Here is a 17,822-nt window from a genome sequence, read left to right on the forward strand (position 1 = left end):
CATTACTTTTAAAAGTAACTTTCCCCAAGACTGCCACTTGAGTGCAAGTAAGACAATACCAGGACAGTAACAATTACAGTTAGCAATACCGGGCAGCATGGTGGCTCAGTGGATAGCACGATCGCCTCACAGCAAGAAGGTCGCTGGTTCTAGCCCCAGCTGCGTCAATTGGCATTTCTTTGTGGAGTTTGCATGTTCTCCCCGTGTTCGTGTGGGTTTCCTTCAGGTAAGCTAAATTGGCTGTAGTGTATGAGTGTGAATTTAAGAATGTACGGGTGTTTCCCAGTGTTGGGTTGCGGCTGGAAGGGCATCCGCTGTGTAAAAAAACATGATGGATAAGTTGGTGGTTCATTCCACGGTGGCGACCTCTAATTAATGAATGGACTAAACTGAAAAGTAAAATAATGAATGAGTTAACAATACCAGGAGCACCCAGAGGAAATCTACAGCAACACTGATAATGCTATCAATTGGTCTTGCATAATATATTTATATTTAAATATAAACCCATTGTGTGTTTGTACAGTATAATATATACATTCATTCATTCATTCATTCATTTTCTTTTTGGCTTAGTCCATTTATTAATCTCTGGTCGCCACAGTGAAATCAACCAACAACTTAAGCAGAATATGTTTTACGCAGCGGAAGCCCTTCCAGCTGCAACCAATCACTGGGAAACAACCATACACACTCATTCACACACATACACTACGTATGTGTGTGAATGAGTGTGTATGGTTGTTTCCCAGGACAATTTAGCTTACCCAATTCACCTATACCACATGTTTTTGGACTTGTGGGAGAAACCGCAGCACCCAGAGGAAACCCACATGATCACGGGGAGAACATGCAAACTCCACACAGAAATGCCAACTGACCCATCCGCTGTGGCAACCCCTGATTAATAAAGGGACTAAGCCGAAAAGAAAATGATTGAATGAATAAAATATAATATAATCACATACACACACACTACTCAACATATATATATATATATATATATATATATATATATATATATATATATATATATATATATATATATATATATATATATATATATATATATATATATTCACAGTGGTTAAGTGGTTAGTGTAAATGAGTACACCCACTTTTCAACCCATTCTCTCTTCAAAGGTGTCAAACTGACATAAACAGAAAAAGTAAAAAATCTGAGGTGCTCAAATGAAAATAAAATAAAAAATGACAATAAAATAAATATTTTACTGAAGTTGCCAGCACAATCATTTAAAAATGATTTTTAGTACACTGTAAAACCCAAAAAGTTAAGGTAACTTAAACCATTTGAGGAAACCAATTGCAACAAACCATTGAAGTTCAAAAACTCATCCTAATGAGTACCGTGAACTTAATCCATTTGAGTAAACGAAGAAATTTGAGCACATTAAAACCCAATAAATGAAAAGAACTGTAACCAACTGAGTACTGGAAAACCCAATAAGTTAAGGCAACTCAAACCGTTTGAGGAAACCCATTGCAACAAACCATTTGAGTTAAAAAACTAATCTATATGAGTACTGTGAGCTTACTCCATTTAGGTTGAAGTAATTTGAATATTTGAACTCAACACCTTCAACACTGAGTTCAAAACTTTTTTCAAATGAGTAAAATTAACTTTCAGTCAATTTTGAGTTAACTACACTCATTTCATTTGATAAAGTTGACTGTCGGGTTGTACAGTGTGTCGATAAATCATCTCAGTGGGTTATAGTATAAGTAAAGTAAAACAATTAGCAATTAACAACTGCTTTTCTTATTATGTAATCAGTGTCTTCATTTTCATTTTACTTCATTTTGGGTGAACTGTCCCTTTAATTTATCGCAGAATAAATTTGTCCTATACGAGTACTTTTTACATTGAATCGCACGAAAATAGTCACTTTTAGCAGTGCTAATATTTTTGGGGAACTTATTGTAATAGTTTTTTTGTGTGAATAAAAACTCTGCATATTGAAGTCATTCACAAAAAAAAAACAAAACAAAAAAAAAAACAACCACAAACAGACCGAAAACTTGCGCGCGTCTGTGCATGCACGACTGCACAAATGAGCAAAGTTGCATTCTCAATTTCTGAGTTGCATACCACAGCATAAAGACTAGACAGCATCACTTCCTTGATTTCACGGGACAGAGAGCGAGTCTCCTCCCACTCGAGTGGCATATTGGTGAGAAAAAGCCTCGTTTGTCTCACAGGAAGAAGTTGAAAACATGCAGAAACGCTTCAGTTAGAGGATTCACAACACAAAAGTCATTAACGCGGCGCGTCTCTTCTCTGGACGCCTGGATTAAAATGCGTTACTGTCAGGGCGAAGAAACAAGTGGATTGATACATTGAGTCGCCTGAACACATTGCGCTGGGTCACAGTGCTCAAGTATCAGATAAACTACTGAAAAACCTGCAGAAATGTCGGAACACAGGTCTAGTTTCCTTCACATTGGGGATATCGTGTCGCTGTATGCGGAGGGAACTGTCAATGGATTTATCAGCACTTTAGGGTGAGTTACTGTACCTTCCAGTGTTCAGTGCATTGCTCTTAAAGATTTGTAAACATGGCATTTGTATATTTCCCTCAGATATACAGGTGTGATTTTTGTTTCAAAGCAAGGTGCCTAAAATGAGTGAGTGAGGCAAACTAAAGATGCATTAGGGTGTGAAAGGTGTTTAATCCCCCTCGTGTCAGATGTAGTTTGCTGAGTGGAAGTAGGAAGTGATTTGAGTACATACTGCAGGCCAGGAGTTCAGTGTGACAGCGTTGCTTCAAAAGTCATGCAAATCACTGAACAGGAATGCAAAGTTTGCTGTTAGTTCGTGCACTAACAGTGATACAACTAATGTAATATGGAGAGTTTGCTGCTCGCGAATTAAAAGGGGGTTAAAACACATTAACGGAACAATAATTAACTAAATGTTTGATATAGATTGCAGTTACGCAATTCACCTGACTTGAAAACTCCCAGCTTTATTGTGTCAATTGGCCTGGAAGCATTTAATTTTGCTAATGAGAAGTTCTACACATGAAAATTCAAGACAAATATAATTGCTATTATGTAATAGGCATGGGACGATAACCGTTTTCAAGGTATACCGCGGTTTGGAAAGTCAAGGTTTTAAAACTACCAAAATTTTCTTTAATACCGTTCCTAAGGTATGTGTGTGTTTTTTTTATTCACATTTTTATAAACAACAGCTTCTCCAGCATAAGATATCCAAAGATGCCATTTTAAATTGTAAAGAAATCTATGTTTTTGAAGCAAACGAAGACAGCAGAAGTCAATGATTCATTTTCATTGTTTAGCCTGACATGTTTACTGCTCCAAAATATTATAAATCTTTCACAAAATAAAATGTATTGTGTTCAAAAGGAAAAAAAGTTGTACTTTTTTTACACAGACATTAAAAAATATAAATTTTAGAGCAGTAATCACAATACCATGATACCATATTTAAGGTTATCATACTGTCAGAATCTTATAAAGGCCCAGGCCTATTATGTAAATCATATTTTTTTAATCTATAAAAATGTGCCTTATTCTATATAGTGGGTCACTACCTCATGAGTGCTGCCATTTTAATATCATGTGATCTGACTTTTCTGACAATTGGTTGAAAGTCTTCTAATAACTGTTGCTTAGTCATTTTTTGCTAACAAATATGCACTGTTTTATATACAGTGCATGAAAAAATAATGCCACAATTACTCTCTCTCACTCATCCTTTGCTTAGTCCCTGATTTATTAGGATTAAACCACAGCGGAATGAACCACCATGCCACATTTAAGTAAAATATAATTTATGTAAATCGCAAGAATTAAGAACTCCAAATATGTTTAGTCAACATTTTTATTCAGGAATTGTCTGAGAAACTTCTAATTATCATAGCATCAATAATATGTTTGCTTACTTTTCATTAGTAAAAAAAAAAGAATTTATACACATGAAAATAAAATGAGCATTTAGAGACCACTCTAATTGCTATTATGTAAATCATATGAGATATAGTGTCCCAATATATATATATATATATATATTTCATCAATAAAATGTGCTTTATTTTATACATAGTGGGTCTGCACCTCATGAGAGCCTATATCTTAATATCAAGTGATATGTTTACTTACAGTTGGCAGAATTTCTTCTAGAATATATATATATATACACACATGCGCTGGCCACTTTATTAAGTACACATTATTAGTACAGGTTTGGACCCCCTTTTGCCTTTAGAAATGCTTAAATCATTCATGGCATAGATTCAACAAGGTACTGAAAATATTCCTCAAAGATTTTGGTCCATATTGACATGATAGCATCACGCAGTTGCTGCAGATTTGTGGGCTGCACATGATGCAAGTCTCCCGTTACACCACATCCCATGCTCTATTGGATTGAGTTCTGGTGATTGTGGAGGCCATTTGAGTACAGTGAGCCTATTGTCATGTTCAAGAAACCAGTCTGAGATGATTTGCTCTTTATGACATAGTGTGTAATACTGCTGGAAGTAGCCATCAAAAGATGGGTACATTGTGGTCATAAAGGGATGGACATGGTCAGCAACAATACTCAGGTAGGCTGTGGCATTCACATGATACTCAATTGGTACTAATGGGCCCAAAGTTTGCCAAGAAAATATCCCCCACACCATTACACCACCACCACCAGCCTGAACCATTGATACAAGGCGGGATGGATCCATGCTTTCATGTTGTTGATGCCAAATTCTGACCCTACCATCCGAATGCAGCAGTAATCGAGACTCATCAGACCGGAGGCAACATTTTTCCAATCTTCTATTGTCCAATTTTGGTAAGCCTGTGTGAATTGTAGCCTCACTTTCCTGTTCTTAACTCACAGGAGTGGCACTCAGTGTGGTCTTCTGCTGCTGTAGCTCATCTGCCTCAAGGTTTGACGTGTTGTGTGTTCAGGGATGCTCTTCTGCATATCTCGGTTGTAACGAGTGGTTATTTGAGTTACTGTTGCCATTCTATCAGAACCAGTTGACTGGTTCTATTGAATCAGTCTGGCCATTCTCCTCTGACCTCTGGCATCAACAAGGCATTTGCGCCCACAGAACTGCAGCTCACTGGATATTTTCTTTTTTTCACACCATTCTCAGTAAACCCTGGAGATGGTTGCGCATGAAAATTCCAGTAGATCAGCAGTTTCTGAAATACTCAGACCAGCCCATCTGGCACCAACAACCACGCCACGTTCAAAGTCACTTACATTACCTTTTTTCCACATTCTGATGCTCTGTTTGAACTGCAGCAGATGGTCTTGACCATGTTTACAATGCTAAATGAATTGAGTTGCTGCCATGTGATTGGCTGATTTGAAATTTGCGTTAATAAGCAGTTGGACAGATGTACCTAATAAAGTGGCCGGTGAGTGTATTCGTGTCTATTTAAAGTGTTACGTTAAACAGTAGGTCACCACCTCATGAGTGTGCTACTCTTTTGATATCACGTGACCTGCCATGTCATATAGACAGAGTAACTGTTTGTTAAAAGTTGCTGTTTATAGGGCCCTTTTATTAAGTGCTCTTGACAAGTGTAGCAAAATGTGACAACAACAACTTACATACTGAGCATGTACATTATACATACTGCAAACATTGGTTCTCAGTGAACACCATAATTCAGAGTGATGGTATAGATCAAAATGTGTGCAAAATGAATGGATAAACAAAAGGTGGTCCATAACCACTTATATGGAATTAAGCAATTGAAAGCATACTGAGTGTACATTATTAAAGCTTATTATAAAGCGTAAATGATATGTCATGTAACGGTTTCTTAATCGTTTCACATTTTTTCGTGTGTTCATGTAGGAACACATCTGCTTGAGTCTTAAGAAATATTATGTAGAATAACCACACGCCCAGCTCAATTTCTGGTTGCGTTGAATCACTTTTACGTTGTTGTGTGCTGACTCATCTAGCAATTAAGGTGAAGAACAAATGACACTTCAGTTCACCATCTGCTTTCTGGCATTCAAAGTGCTGCGGTCACAATATACACCACTGATCTTTGCTTAAACCTTAGAGCATTAACGAGATTTTCTGCATTGCATCAGGGAGATTGCATAGATAGACTACAATGGAAACTTCCCTGTCATTATCACAAATCATGACGAGGAAGTTTTGTGGTTTTGTAGGTTCAATATTTGTAAAATTACATTTGTAACTATAGAGACAACTACAGCGTTTTTGTTAGGGAGTGAACATTCTGCAGGCTAGTTTACACAGAGTGTTGCAAAGTGTGGAATGGTGTCGAAGGGAGCTGTCAGACTGCATGACTTGGGTGCATTGTTGACTCTCCAGTTTTTGTTCTGTCTTTTGTTACAATTCGAACATGTTCATCCAGTTTCTATAATTGGAGACAGATACATAGAAGTGTGTGGATAATGGATATTATCCCCAAAACTGTGTTCCCTTGATTTGTTCCAAACGGTTTGAGTATTTTGTTCTGTTGAACACAAAAGAAGATATTTTGAAGAATGTTGAAAGGGGTAAAAATTGACATCAATAATGGAATATACCAAAGAAACAATAAAAGTAGTACATTAAAGGGTTAGTTCACCCAAAAATTTACAGTATTTTTTTATTCTGTTGAAGTTCGAGTTCCGGTTAGGTCAGTTGGCATTTCTGTGTGTTCATGTTCTTACCGTGTTGGCATGGGTTTCTCCCCGGGTGCTCCGGTTTCCCCTGCAGTCCAAGGACATGCAGTATAAGTGAATTGTATAAACTAAATTGGCTGAAGTGTATGTGTGTGAAATGTGAGAGTGTATGGGTGTGTCCTATTACTGGGTTGCAGCTAAAATGGCATCGCTGCGTAAAACATATGCTGGATGAGTTGGAGGTTCATTCCACTGTGGTGACCCCTGATGAATAAAGGGACTAAGCTGTCTTCGGCCTGCTGAATACCTTGGGCTAAAGCAGTCCAGCTTGAAAGAAGTGGTCTTGAACAGGCATCAAGTTTGCTGTCAAGAGGTGATCAGCAGTGCTGCTTATTCTTTAAGTTTTCAGGGATTTAAAAATATATTATAATATTTCCGTTGTTTATTGGGATAACGATATAATGATGATATAATTTACAAGTATCTAGAGTGATAAAATGTCCTGTAAATATGGAGAACAGTTTTAATTTTCTTTTTCTTTAAATACTTTATTTATTCTGCAGCGGTCAAAATAGGTTAAAAAAAGAGCACTATCCAACAGAGATCAAACTAACACACTGAAGCAGCTGCCTGGTCAAGCTTTTCAGGGTCATATGGTATAAAATACACAAACAGCTTGGAAATTAAGTTTTTAGGACAGTAAGTAACTAGTGGGAGCAGAGTTGAATGAAGACCTTTGAAAAAAAGGGTTGTGATCTCTAACCTTACTTGTACTAGTGATTGCCATAATTAATACACATTATATGATCATGAAAATACCAGAGACGGGTTGGTAAACTAATCAAATATGAAACCCATTCATGTATTTACATGGTTTTTTGTTTCACCTGTCTTAAATTTGATCTACTATGTGCCATTGTTATATCAGACTTGAACGCTGAATCATTTAGTAATGAAACATTCAGAGAAGAACACTGTATGTGTGCAGTATTGTAATATTACCAAAAATGCAATCTCGATAATTATTTTCCATATTGAACGATAAGGATATATATTTCGACATACAGCTCATCCGGATAGTATTTATAGTGTTTCCCTTTTTCCACATTTTTTTAATGTCACAACCTTTTTCCAGAATGAATTAAATTAATTTATTTTCTCGAAATACTACACAAAATTGATACTACAAAAATACTACACTTAAATTGTTGCAAATTTATTAAAAATAAAAACCTGAAACATCACATGTACACAAGTATTCACAGGCTTTGCCGTGAAGCTCTAAATTGAGCTCAGGTACATTCTGTTTCCACTGATCGTTCTTGAGATGTTTCAGCAGCTTATTGGAGTTCACCTCTGGTAAAGTCAGTTGATTGGACATGATTTGAAAAGGCATACACCTGTCTATATAAGGTCCCAGGGTTGACAGTGCATGTCAAAACACAAACCAAGCATGAAGACAATGGAATTGTCTGTAGACCTGCGAGACAGGATTGTCAGGAGGCACAAGGCTGGGCAAGGTTGCAGAAAAATTTCTGCTGCTCTGAAAGTTCCAATGAGCACAGTGGCCTCCATCATCCGCAAGTGGAAAATGTTTGGAATCACCAGGACTCTTCCTAGTGCTGGTCAGCCATCTAAGCTGAGTGATCGGGGAAGAAGGGCCTTAGTCAAGGAGGTGATTAATAACCCGATGGTCACTCTGTCTGAGCTCCAGCGTTCTTCTGTGGAGAGAGGAGAACCTTACAGAAGGACAACCATCTGTGCAGCAATCCACCAATCTGGCCTGTATGGTACAGTGGCCAGACGGAAGCCATTTCCCGCCTGGAATTTGCCAAAAGGCATCTGAAGGACTCTCCGACCTTAAGAAACAAAATTCTCTGGTCTGATGAGACAGAAATTGAACTCTTTGGGGTGATTGCCAGGTCTTACGTTAGGAGAAAACCAGGCTCCGCTCCTCACCAGGCTAAAACCATCTCTACAGTGAAGCATGGTGGTGGCAGCGTCATGCTGTGGGGATGTTTTTCAGCAGCAGGAACTAGAAGACTAGTCAGGATAGAGGGAAAGATGATTGCAGCAATGTACAGAGACATCCTGAATGAAAAACTGCTTCAGAGTGCTTTTGACCTAAGACTGGGGTGACGATTCATCTTCCAGCAGGACAATGACCCAAAAGGCCTCCTCAAAATTCACATCCCATTATATGTGGTTATGTTTTGTAAGCCGGGCTCCCAGGCTATTACAGAAATAAATATTATCATAATTAATTATTTAATTAATGTAATGTCAGTCTATGCAACAAATTTGTTGTCAAATTAAATATTACTGGGCACACAGGTGTTACTTTCTAGAAATATTGTATGTCTTCTTGGGTTTCAGATTTTATGTCTTGTCACATGCGGTTTTATCACAGTTTGTGCTTGTTAGACAAGACAAGACAAGGCACGTAGAGTTCATTTCAACTGTTACCTGGACATGACATGAAGAGATATAAGAGAAATTAAAGATATGTTCCCATAAAAATGAATCAATTCCTTCTGTTTAGTTAAATTATGGCCAAGTTATGGGTGACTAATTTGTTCTTTAGTTTTAACTTAACAAAGGAACAAATTCCTGAAACGTGGCCTTGAATTAATCAAGAATGAATTAAGAGTTATTGGTTTGTGGAAATTAATTATTAATATCTATTTTGTCTTCATTATATGAGGGGCTGTGTAATACATATTTCACATGCGTTGGTAAGTCTCTCTCTGGTAGCTTAAATCCAATACAAGTGCCTTCATTGGTCAGAAAAGCTACTTGCATTTTCTGCACATATTTCTGTTTATATTGAGAGAACATTGTGTGAAAACATGATAATATGAGACAGAAGAAGTGGATGCATTTATCTGTAAGGGGGAATTTGACTGGTATACAAATTTTCTGTTGTTTTCATTGTTTCAGAACAGTTTTGTTTCTACTGTAATTCACTTTTAAAGCAATAAACCATGAGGTATTTACCTTTTTTAAATCTTCAAATTAAGGGCTCAAATTACAGCTGACTTTAAAGCAGTAATCAATAAGTTAAATAAATAAAGAAATATTGACATTGACAAAGCATTGGCACAATGGTTTTTGCAGCTGGCATAATTGCAGGTGTTTCCTTTTCAGATGGAAAATTTATGGGAGGCAAGTTTTTAGTGATGAACAATTAATTGAAATGAAATCGTAAATGCAATTGATCATATGTGTGATTGTCTTGGACATCTTGTCAGGGACAGACAGACAGACAGACAGACAGACAGACAGACAGACAGACAGACAGACAGACAGACAGACAGACAGACAGACAGACAGACAGACAGACAGACAGACAGACAGACAGACAGAGAGAGAGAGAGAGAGAGAGAGAGAGAGAGAGAGAGAGAGAGAGAGAGAGAGAGAGAGAGAGAGAGAGAGAGAGAGAGAGAGAGAGAGAGAGAGAGAGAGAGAGAGAGAGAGAGAGACTTGTGACAATGGAATGTTTTTTTCAACAGCAATGGCTGCTTATGGAGACTCTCAATAGTTCCTGGAAGTTAGCACTTCACCCAAACTGCAATTTTTTTTTTATAATTCATTCTCCCTTTACTTGTCACAAATCTGTTTGAACTTCTTTTTTTCTTTTCTTTCTTTTTTTTTTTTTTTTTTTTTGCTAGAAGCCTGTAACCAAACATTTCTATAGTAGTTGTTTTTCTACTATGGGAGCCAATGGTTACAGGTTTCTAACATTTTCAAAATCACTTCTTTTATGTTCAGACGAAAAAAGAAGTCATAAAACCACTTAAGGGTGAGCAAACTGTGAGTAACTTTTAAATTTTGGGGTAAACAATCCATTGTTTATTGAATACTTATATATTGCAATAAATACACATTTTCAGTTGTGCTCATATTTGTGAAAGCTGTTGTTTTGCTATTGTTGTATATTGCTTAATTTGATAAAATACTGTAATATAAAAACAAAGTATAATACTTTTTTTTTTACAATAATAGCCTAAAAATTGTGGGCACTTACATTACATTTACTGCCATTTTTTGATATAAAACATTAGCATCAGTTCAGCACAACATTACCAAAAGATACTGTAGCAAATTGGATTGAAGTTATTGCATTTGAGTACAGTTGAATTAGGGCTGGGCGATTTAAAATCTGTATTGATATTTTTTGACCGAACACTATTGTCAATATCGATTTAAAAAAAAAAAAAAAAAAGATTTGGTATGTATTTTTCGGTATGAAGCGCTATAGTTTTATTAAAATGTGTCTGCTGAGTGTGCAGCTTGGAGGCAGTGCCAGTAAGCTTATGGTGTAAGTTTGTAATTTACAATGGATGGGAATGATGCACGTATGGGAGCGATGCACACATTGTGCAAGTGGCGTGCACGTGAACCGCTAATTTTTTTCTAATGCCGTGAGCGCACCGCAATTCATGCAAGTACAATTAACCATTCTGCTTTACACTTTATATGGAATATACACATTTCAGTAATAACGGCAGACTAATTACCTCAGACAAACACAGCGCACCCAAACACAGCAGCGCTTTTTTACTTTCCTCCATAAAATTGCAGCAAGGGTTTCTCTGTTTGTCATCCTCTGGGAAAACGCTTGATTACAAACTTACACCCGCTTTGGTTTGAGAGACGCCAGGGGAGCGTGAGCGCATGTCCATTCTAAATGGTCAAGGAATCCACGCGCTTGTCACTTCAGGTCAGAATAACAACCCATGCGAAAATTAGTGTCGTATAGCAGCAGTGAGGAAATTGTAAATAAAAAAGAATGTAAGAATGTCACCAGAGTGGCTTTTTGGTTTCTTTTCTTGTGCATCCCAGCCACAAGCTCCCCATCTGAAAGATCTTTTTAGAATAAGGGGTACTGTAGTCATTCAACTTCACAATCTGTAATGTTGAAATATGTATTTGAATAATGATGGTTGGTTCCTTTTGTCGAAAGCTCAGATTTTAATATCATAATTTGTTTTGTTGACAGAGTTTGAGGTTTACTGTATCATTATTATTCACACCTTAAAATTTATCATTGCACACACTTTATTTATCATGTTTAAGAGTCTCTTTAACACTTACTGTATGTTTATTTTATTACAAAAGAGATGAGATATTTTGTTTAAAACTATTTTCCTTCATAATGTTGGTAAATTAATATAGTGGTTAAATAATAAAAAATCCTAATATACCTAAATGTATTGTTAAACAATATTCATTAATTATTGATATCAAATAATATGAAACATGATATTGTGATCTTTTTTCTTTTTTTTTTTTTGCACCATCCCCCAGCTCTAAGTTGAATATTTTTCAAGCAGTCAAACTAATGATCTTGGTAAAGAAATCAGACAATGATCTAGTGGTATCCTTGCGGATCTTAAAAATAAAAATAAAATCCAGGTTAATTTTAGTCTGAGACCAAATGCACAAGTTTTAGTCAATACCAGGACCAGTAAAAAAATGTCCATACTGTAGTACTACTACAAAGCTACAAAATGGTGCAATGTATGTTTTATTTCTACACATTGCCTATTGTTCTTACAATTTTGCACACTTAGTGAAAGTAGGCAGTTTTCAGTATTCAGTAATACTCTTGTACTGCTGAACATAGACAGAGCCTTTCTTCTGATCCTAAACAAGGCGGTCTTGGACTATTTCCCAGGCTGTCATGGGTTTGTGGAGATATAATAGAAGCTGAATGTAGTTCAATTAGAGCAGACTTGCCTTTGTTTAGGTACTGAGAACTTGTGTTGTGAAACCTAGTAGAGGAGGAACTGATAAGAAGCTTGAAGTTTTACGTAATAAACATTTATGGCCATAATTTGAGAATGGTTTGGTTAAAAGGACAATAAAGTGGGTGGATTGTTCTGTTTTCTGATTTAGGTCATGGTGGTAAAAGCAGATATAAAATGCAAATGGAATCTAATGTAGGAAGAAGGATTTGTTATAGCACTCTGCACCTGTAGTAAACCAGGAATGATTATTTTGGCCAAAAATCTTACCCATGTCATCAAATAATGCAGCTGTAATTAGCATGTCTGAACACTTTACTGACCAGGCTTGCGTTTGGTTCATGTTTAACTTTGTGCACTTTGTGTCTTTTAAAGATTGCTGGCTGTCAAAAGAGTTGAAAGAAACCTGAAACGCTCTGTTACTCATTTATGAGCACTGTTGGCACCTTTCCTCATTTCAACTCTCCCTGCTAAATGCATCCTAATAATGCACTTAATGTCTTTGTTTAACACGCCTGTACAGATACACGGGACGATGAGGAAGTGCGCTGACATTGCCAATTAAAGCAATAAAACAATTTATCACTATGAAAAAATCCATTTGAAGCACTTACTTGGCTTAGTCATCATTCAGTGAAGTGGCTCTTCTGGTGCTGTTTTGCCAGTGTTATTAAATGCCTTATAAATACTGAAGATAATGTGAGGATGGAATTTAATAAGGCAGTAAAAATTGTGAAAATCAATCCTGAAAATTTGAGTTTTGTCTTTATTCAAAAGAATTTAACGTCATACTTTGGGAGGAATTTCATTTATACAGTCAACAAATGACTTTTGCTGCTGCTTCATAATATTTATTTAAAATGAGTTGAAACAACGCAAATCTTAAGTGTTTTTTTTGGGACAACTCAATTGTTTTATGTTCAATACACCTAAATTTGTAAACGCGTTTAAAAAAAACTGTGCTCAGACAACATTATGAATGAAATGAAAAATTGTTCATTTTACCAACAGTGATCAGATTGTGTAACCAAAGTCATACTAGATGGATTATGCTGATTTGTAATAGCATTAGATATGGACAAGTGTCTACTCGTTGTTTGAAACTAAAGTGTGCAGTATGAATGTAATTTTATTAATATCATTGTCTTTTTATACATGTAATTTATTCGATCTATCTTTAGTAGGAGAGCTCTGCTGTGACATGTCAATTTCTCTTTGGGATTAATAAAGTCTAATTATGTGGAACCCAACATTTTTTAGAGTTTATTTTATTTAATTAATTTATTTTTTTACTACTTAGGTTTTTAAAAACTTCAAAGCAGAGTTTGTGATTTAGTTTATTGTTGATTTACTGTTGATGACCAGCACTCGAGCTGATAGAAATAGATTACAGGAAGCAGCACTTACTGTGCATACTGCAACGTTCAGAGCTATTTATTCTTTTTCCTATAGGACAGAAAATGATCGCTATTATTATTATTTTTTAAAGTTTAAAATGCATTGAATTACAAAGCGCTTGAAAAATATGAATGCAGATTCTGTGTAAATCTGCTATTGTTAAATAGAGCTTTTTCCACAATTTATGGACTTTGTGAGGTAGAGCAGCTCATTTGCATTTAAAGATACCTGAACAGAAACAGTTTATTTATTTATTTTATTTCTTTAGCTTTTACTAGTGTTGTAACGGATCACAAATCTCACGGTTCGCATTACATAATGGTTTTTTAGTCAAGACGAATTTAGGAGATGAATGTAATTTGCTTTCCGTTTATTACAAAAACAGTACTGTAAGACACTTGGTTTTAACAAACAGAACTTAGAACCTGAAATTTGATTTAAAATAAAATAAAGAAGTAATCAGCTGAATAAAAATAAAATGTAAAATATTCAGTACTGTGAAAAATGCACTGTTATTACTGTTACTGATAATGTAAAAATAATAATATTAAGTGTTAAATCTAACATTGTAATTTGTACAACCCATATTTATTTTTAGTCTCATTTTCAGTAAACGATTCAGCTATTCACTCATAAAGCTTCATGTTTAATTTTTGATTATTCTATGGCATATTTCTGATGGCTGGTTGTCGCCACATGTTGGTTAAATAATGTTTTGATCTTTACCCTAAACATCAGTGGTTTTTTATCTAAACTATAAACTGTTATCCCAGTACCTTTTGTGTTATTTGACTGTTGTAACTTCATAAATAACTCAAAAGACTAAAGACTGAATGTTTGTCTTGATTTTTTGCATTTTTCAAACACCGATTTGAATGCAGCGATTTGAAGGGTTAATAAACGTATGCAAGTCATCAACATTTATAATTTCTTGCGTGGGTGTTCAATGGATTGTTTACCCCAAAATGTAAAAGTTACTCACAGTTTGCTCACCCTTAAGTGGTTTCATGACTTCCTTTTTCTGCTGAACACAAAAGAAGTCATTTTGAAAATGTTCACTGCAAAAAGGAAAAATAAAAGAACTAAGCCTAAGGAAAATGAACTTCCTTTGACTTGACACCATTCTTTTTTTGTGTCTCTGTCAAGGAACATTAGCTGATGTTTGATATTGATGTTACAAATTGTAGAGTGGCTTGACACCCATCAGTAAAGGATTTAGCATTATTCATGAATCCATTTTAACCAAAAAAGGATTAAATGTGATCTAATTTTATAGTCAAAATAAGTGACCTTTAAGAGTCAGCGCACACCCACGTTCCTCTGCTCAGTTTAACGCGATGGTGTGAACTTCTGCATTTTATTGCTGAAGTATTTATTCACAGACAACTGTGCTCACAAGATAGCCAAACTGAGCCGAGTGCAATCATTAAGAAAACCATGAGCTGCTCTTGATAAGAAACAGTCTATTTTTAGTTTTAAGTAGTAGTACGTTTATCAGGCCTACAAAGACAATTGCAACTTCCTCCTTTTATTTAAAGTTGCTCCAAGATTTCATTAAAAGCCTGTTTTTGTTTAGGGAGAGGCACTTTAGTTCAATTAAAACTCAAAAATTTGATTGGATGTTGATTGTACTTTAACAACAAAAACAAAACATTTACTTATAGACATTAGTACGGAGCCCCTAAAGTGACGTGCAAAAAATATAATAAACTTTTGCTTGTGCATGTGATACTATGTTGTGCACATAGGATACATTTCGCATGCGCATGACGCAAGTATCATGTGCGCATGACGCAGACATACTGTACATATCGCTTGTGCACGACATGCGTATCACAAGTACGACATACGTGTTTGTGCAATACATAGTATTGCATGCGAATGGCAAAATCATACATTACGATATGCATGTTATGTGCATGTGATATTATGTTCACATGCAATTTATCTCTGCGTTTTGCATGTGCAAGTCAATATTATTATATATATTTTTCACATGTCACTTTATTGGCTCTGTACATTAGCTTTATTTTTGTAACTTTTTGAGATTTGTATTATCTCAAAGCTTTTTTTAGAGCCTGTGCACAATACAAAAAGGCACTGCAATTACTTTTACTTAAAGTGAAACCATTAATTTAAAGCAATTAGTTAGCTTTACTTTAAAAAGTGTGGAATCACCGAGCATCAGAACGAGGAAGAGAGGTGATTTAAGTGACTTTGAACATGGCATACTTGTTAGTGCCAGACGGGCTGGTCTGAGTATTTCAGAAACTGCTGATCTACTGGGACCATCTCTAGGGTTTACAGAGAATGGTAAGAAAAAGAGAAAATACCCAGTGAGCGGCAGTTCTGTGGGTGCAAATGCCTTGTTTATGCCAGAGGTCAGAGGAGAATGGCCATACTGGTTCGAGCTGATAGAAAGGCAACATTAACTCAAATAACCACTCGTTACAACTGAGGTATGCAGAAGAGCATCTCTGAAAACACATCACGTCCTACCTTGAGACGGATGGTCTAAAGGCCACTCCTGTCAGCTATGAACAGGAAACTGAGGCTACAGTTTGCACAGACTCACCAAAATTGGACAATAGAAGATTGAAAAAACGTTGCCTGGTCTGATGTGGTGGAACGGGAAATTCACATCATGGATGTGCAGCCAACAAATCTGCAGCAACTGCGTGATGCTATCATGTCAATATGGACCAAAATCTCTGAGGAATATTTCCAGTACCTTGTTGAATTTATGCTACGAATGATTAAGGCAGTTCTAAAGGTAAAAGTGGGTCCAACCCGGTAAGGTGTACCTAATAAACTGGCTGGTGAGTGTATATGCTTAATAATTAATGTTGTCAATTTAACAGTTCTAAATGATAATGATTTACTCACTTTTTTTTAAAGTAGCGTCAACTTGTTGCTTTTCCTCACTTTTTAAAGTAAAGTAACTGATGGCTTTTTACAGTGCAGTGATGGCGGACTATGTTTACTTATACCAGACTGTATCAGTTTGCGTTGACTAAGAGTGCGCAAATATGCTCTGCATTCAAAGGGAGTAGAGTAGTTTGTTGATTTAGGATTATACAAGTACTTTCAATTGACTTATTCATCTGTTTGTTTTGCTATACTCCACTGAATGTGCTAACTCTCTTTTCCTGTTAGTCACTTGATAGACTTTCTTTATAATAAAACTTAAATTGAGGCTTTTATACCATTAGAGGAGGACTTTTTGTGTCTCAAATTCTCAATTTCCTTGTTTGTTCATTCATTCATTCTTTCATTTTCTTTTTGGCTTAGTCCCTTTATTAATCTGGGGTCGCCACAGCAGAATAAACCGCCAACTTATCCAGCATATGTTTTACGCACTGGATGCTCTTCCAGCTCAACCCATCACTGGGAAACACTCATACGCGCACACACACACACACACACACACACACACACACACACACACACACACAAACAATGGACAATTTTAGCTTACCCAATTCACCTGAACCGCATGTCTTTGGACTGCGGGCGAAACAGGAGCACCTGGAGGAAACCCACCTGAACGCGGGGAGAACATGCAAACTCCACACAGAAAAAGCAACTGACCCAGCCGAGGCTCAAACCAGCGACCTACGTGGTGTGAGGCGACAGCACTACCTACTGCGCCACCGCATCACCATCAATTTTCTTTGTTCTGTTTCTTCAATATGTTTTCAGTTTTGTTCTTTGATTATATGCATGACATTGGTAGTAATAAGCATTGAAATATTTGTGTTTCAGATCTCTTTTAGACCAGTCAATGTTGACATCTGAAAATAATGCCAGACTAATATGTTGTTTTAAATCCACCATTGGTTGGAAACCACTACTCATTTACTTAGTTCACAATGACTATGTTTACATGGACATCAGTAATCGAATTATTTTCCTTAATCTATTTAAGACAATAATATGATTAAGGTGTTAACATGAGTGTCTTTTTGAATGTTTCTTTCATGATTCCGTCTTACGTGTTATTGTGCATAATTCGATTAATGTCATTGTGT

General features: G+C 36.1%; 1 protein-coding gene across 1 annotated transcript in view; it reads left to right on the forward strand.

Moving 5' to 3' along the window:
- The first annotated feature begins 2,170 nt into the window (after nucleotides 1-2,170).
- Nucleotides 2,171-17,822, forward strand: part of itpr2 (inositol 1,4,5-trisphosphate receptor, type 2) — a 176,602-nt gene continuing 160,950 nt past the window's right edge. Inside the window, exon 1 of the mRNA XM_056478765.1 lies at nucleotides 2,171-2,523. Within this exon, the coding sequence (XP_056334740.1) occupies nucleotides 2,432-2,523 (92 nt within the window). The 5' untranslated portion in view covers nucleotides 2,171-2,431. The remainder of the gene's footprint in view (nucleotides 2,524-17,822) is intronic.

This window comes from Danio aesculapii, chromosome 18, assembly GCF_903798145.1.
Source record: "Danio aesculapii chromosome 18, fDanAes4.1, whole genome shotgun sequence".
Classification (NCBI taxonomy): domain Eukaryota; kingdom Metazoa; phylum Chordata; class Actinopteri; order Cypriniformes; family Danionidae; genus Danio; species Danio aesculapii.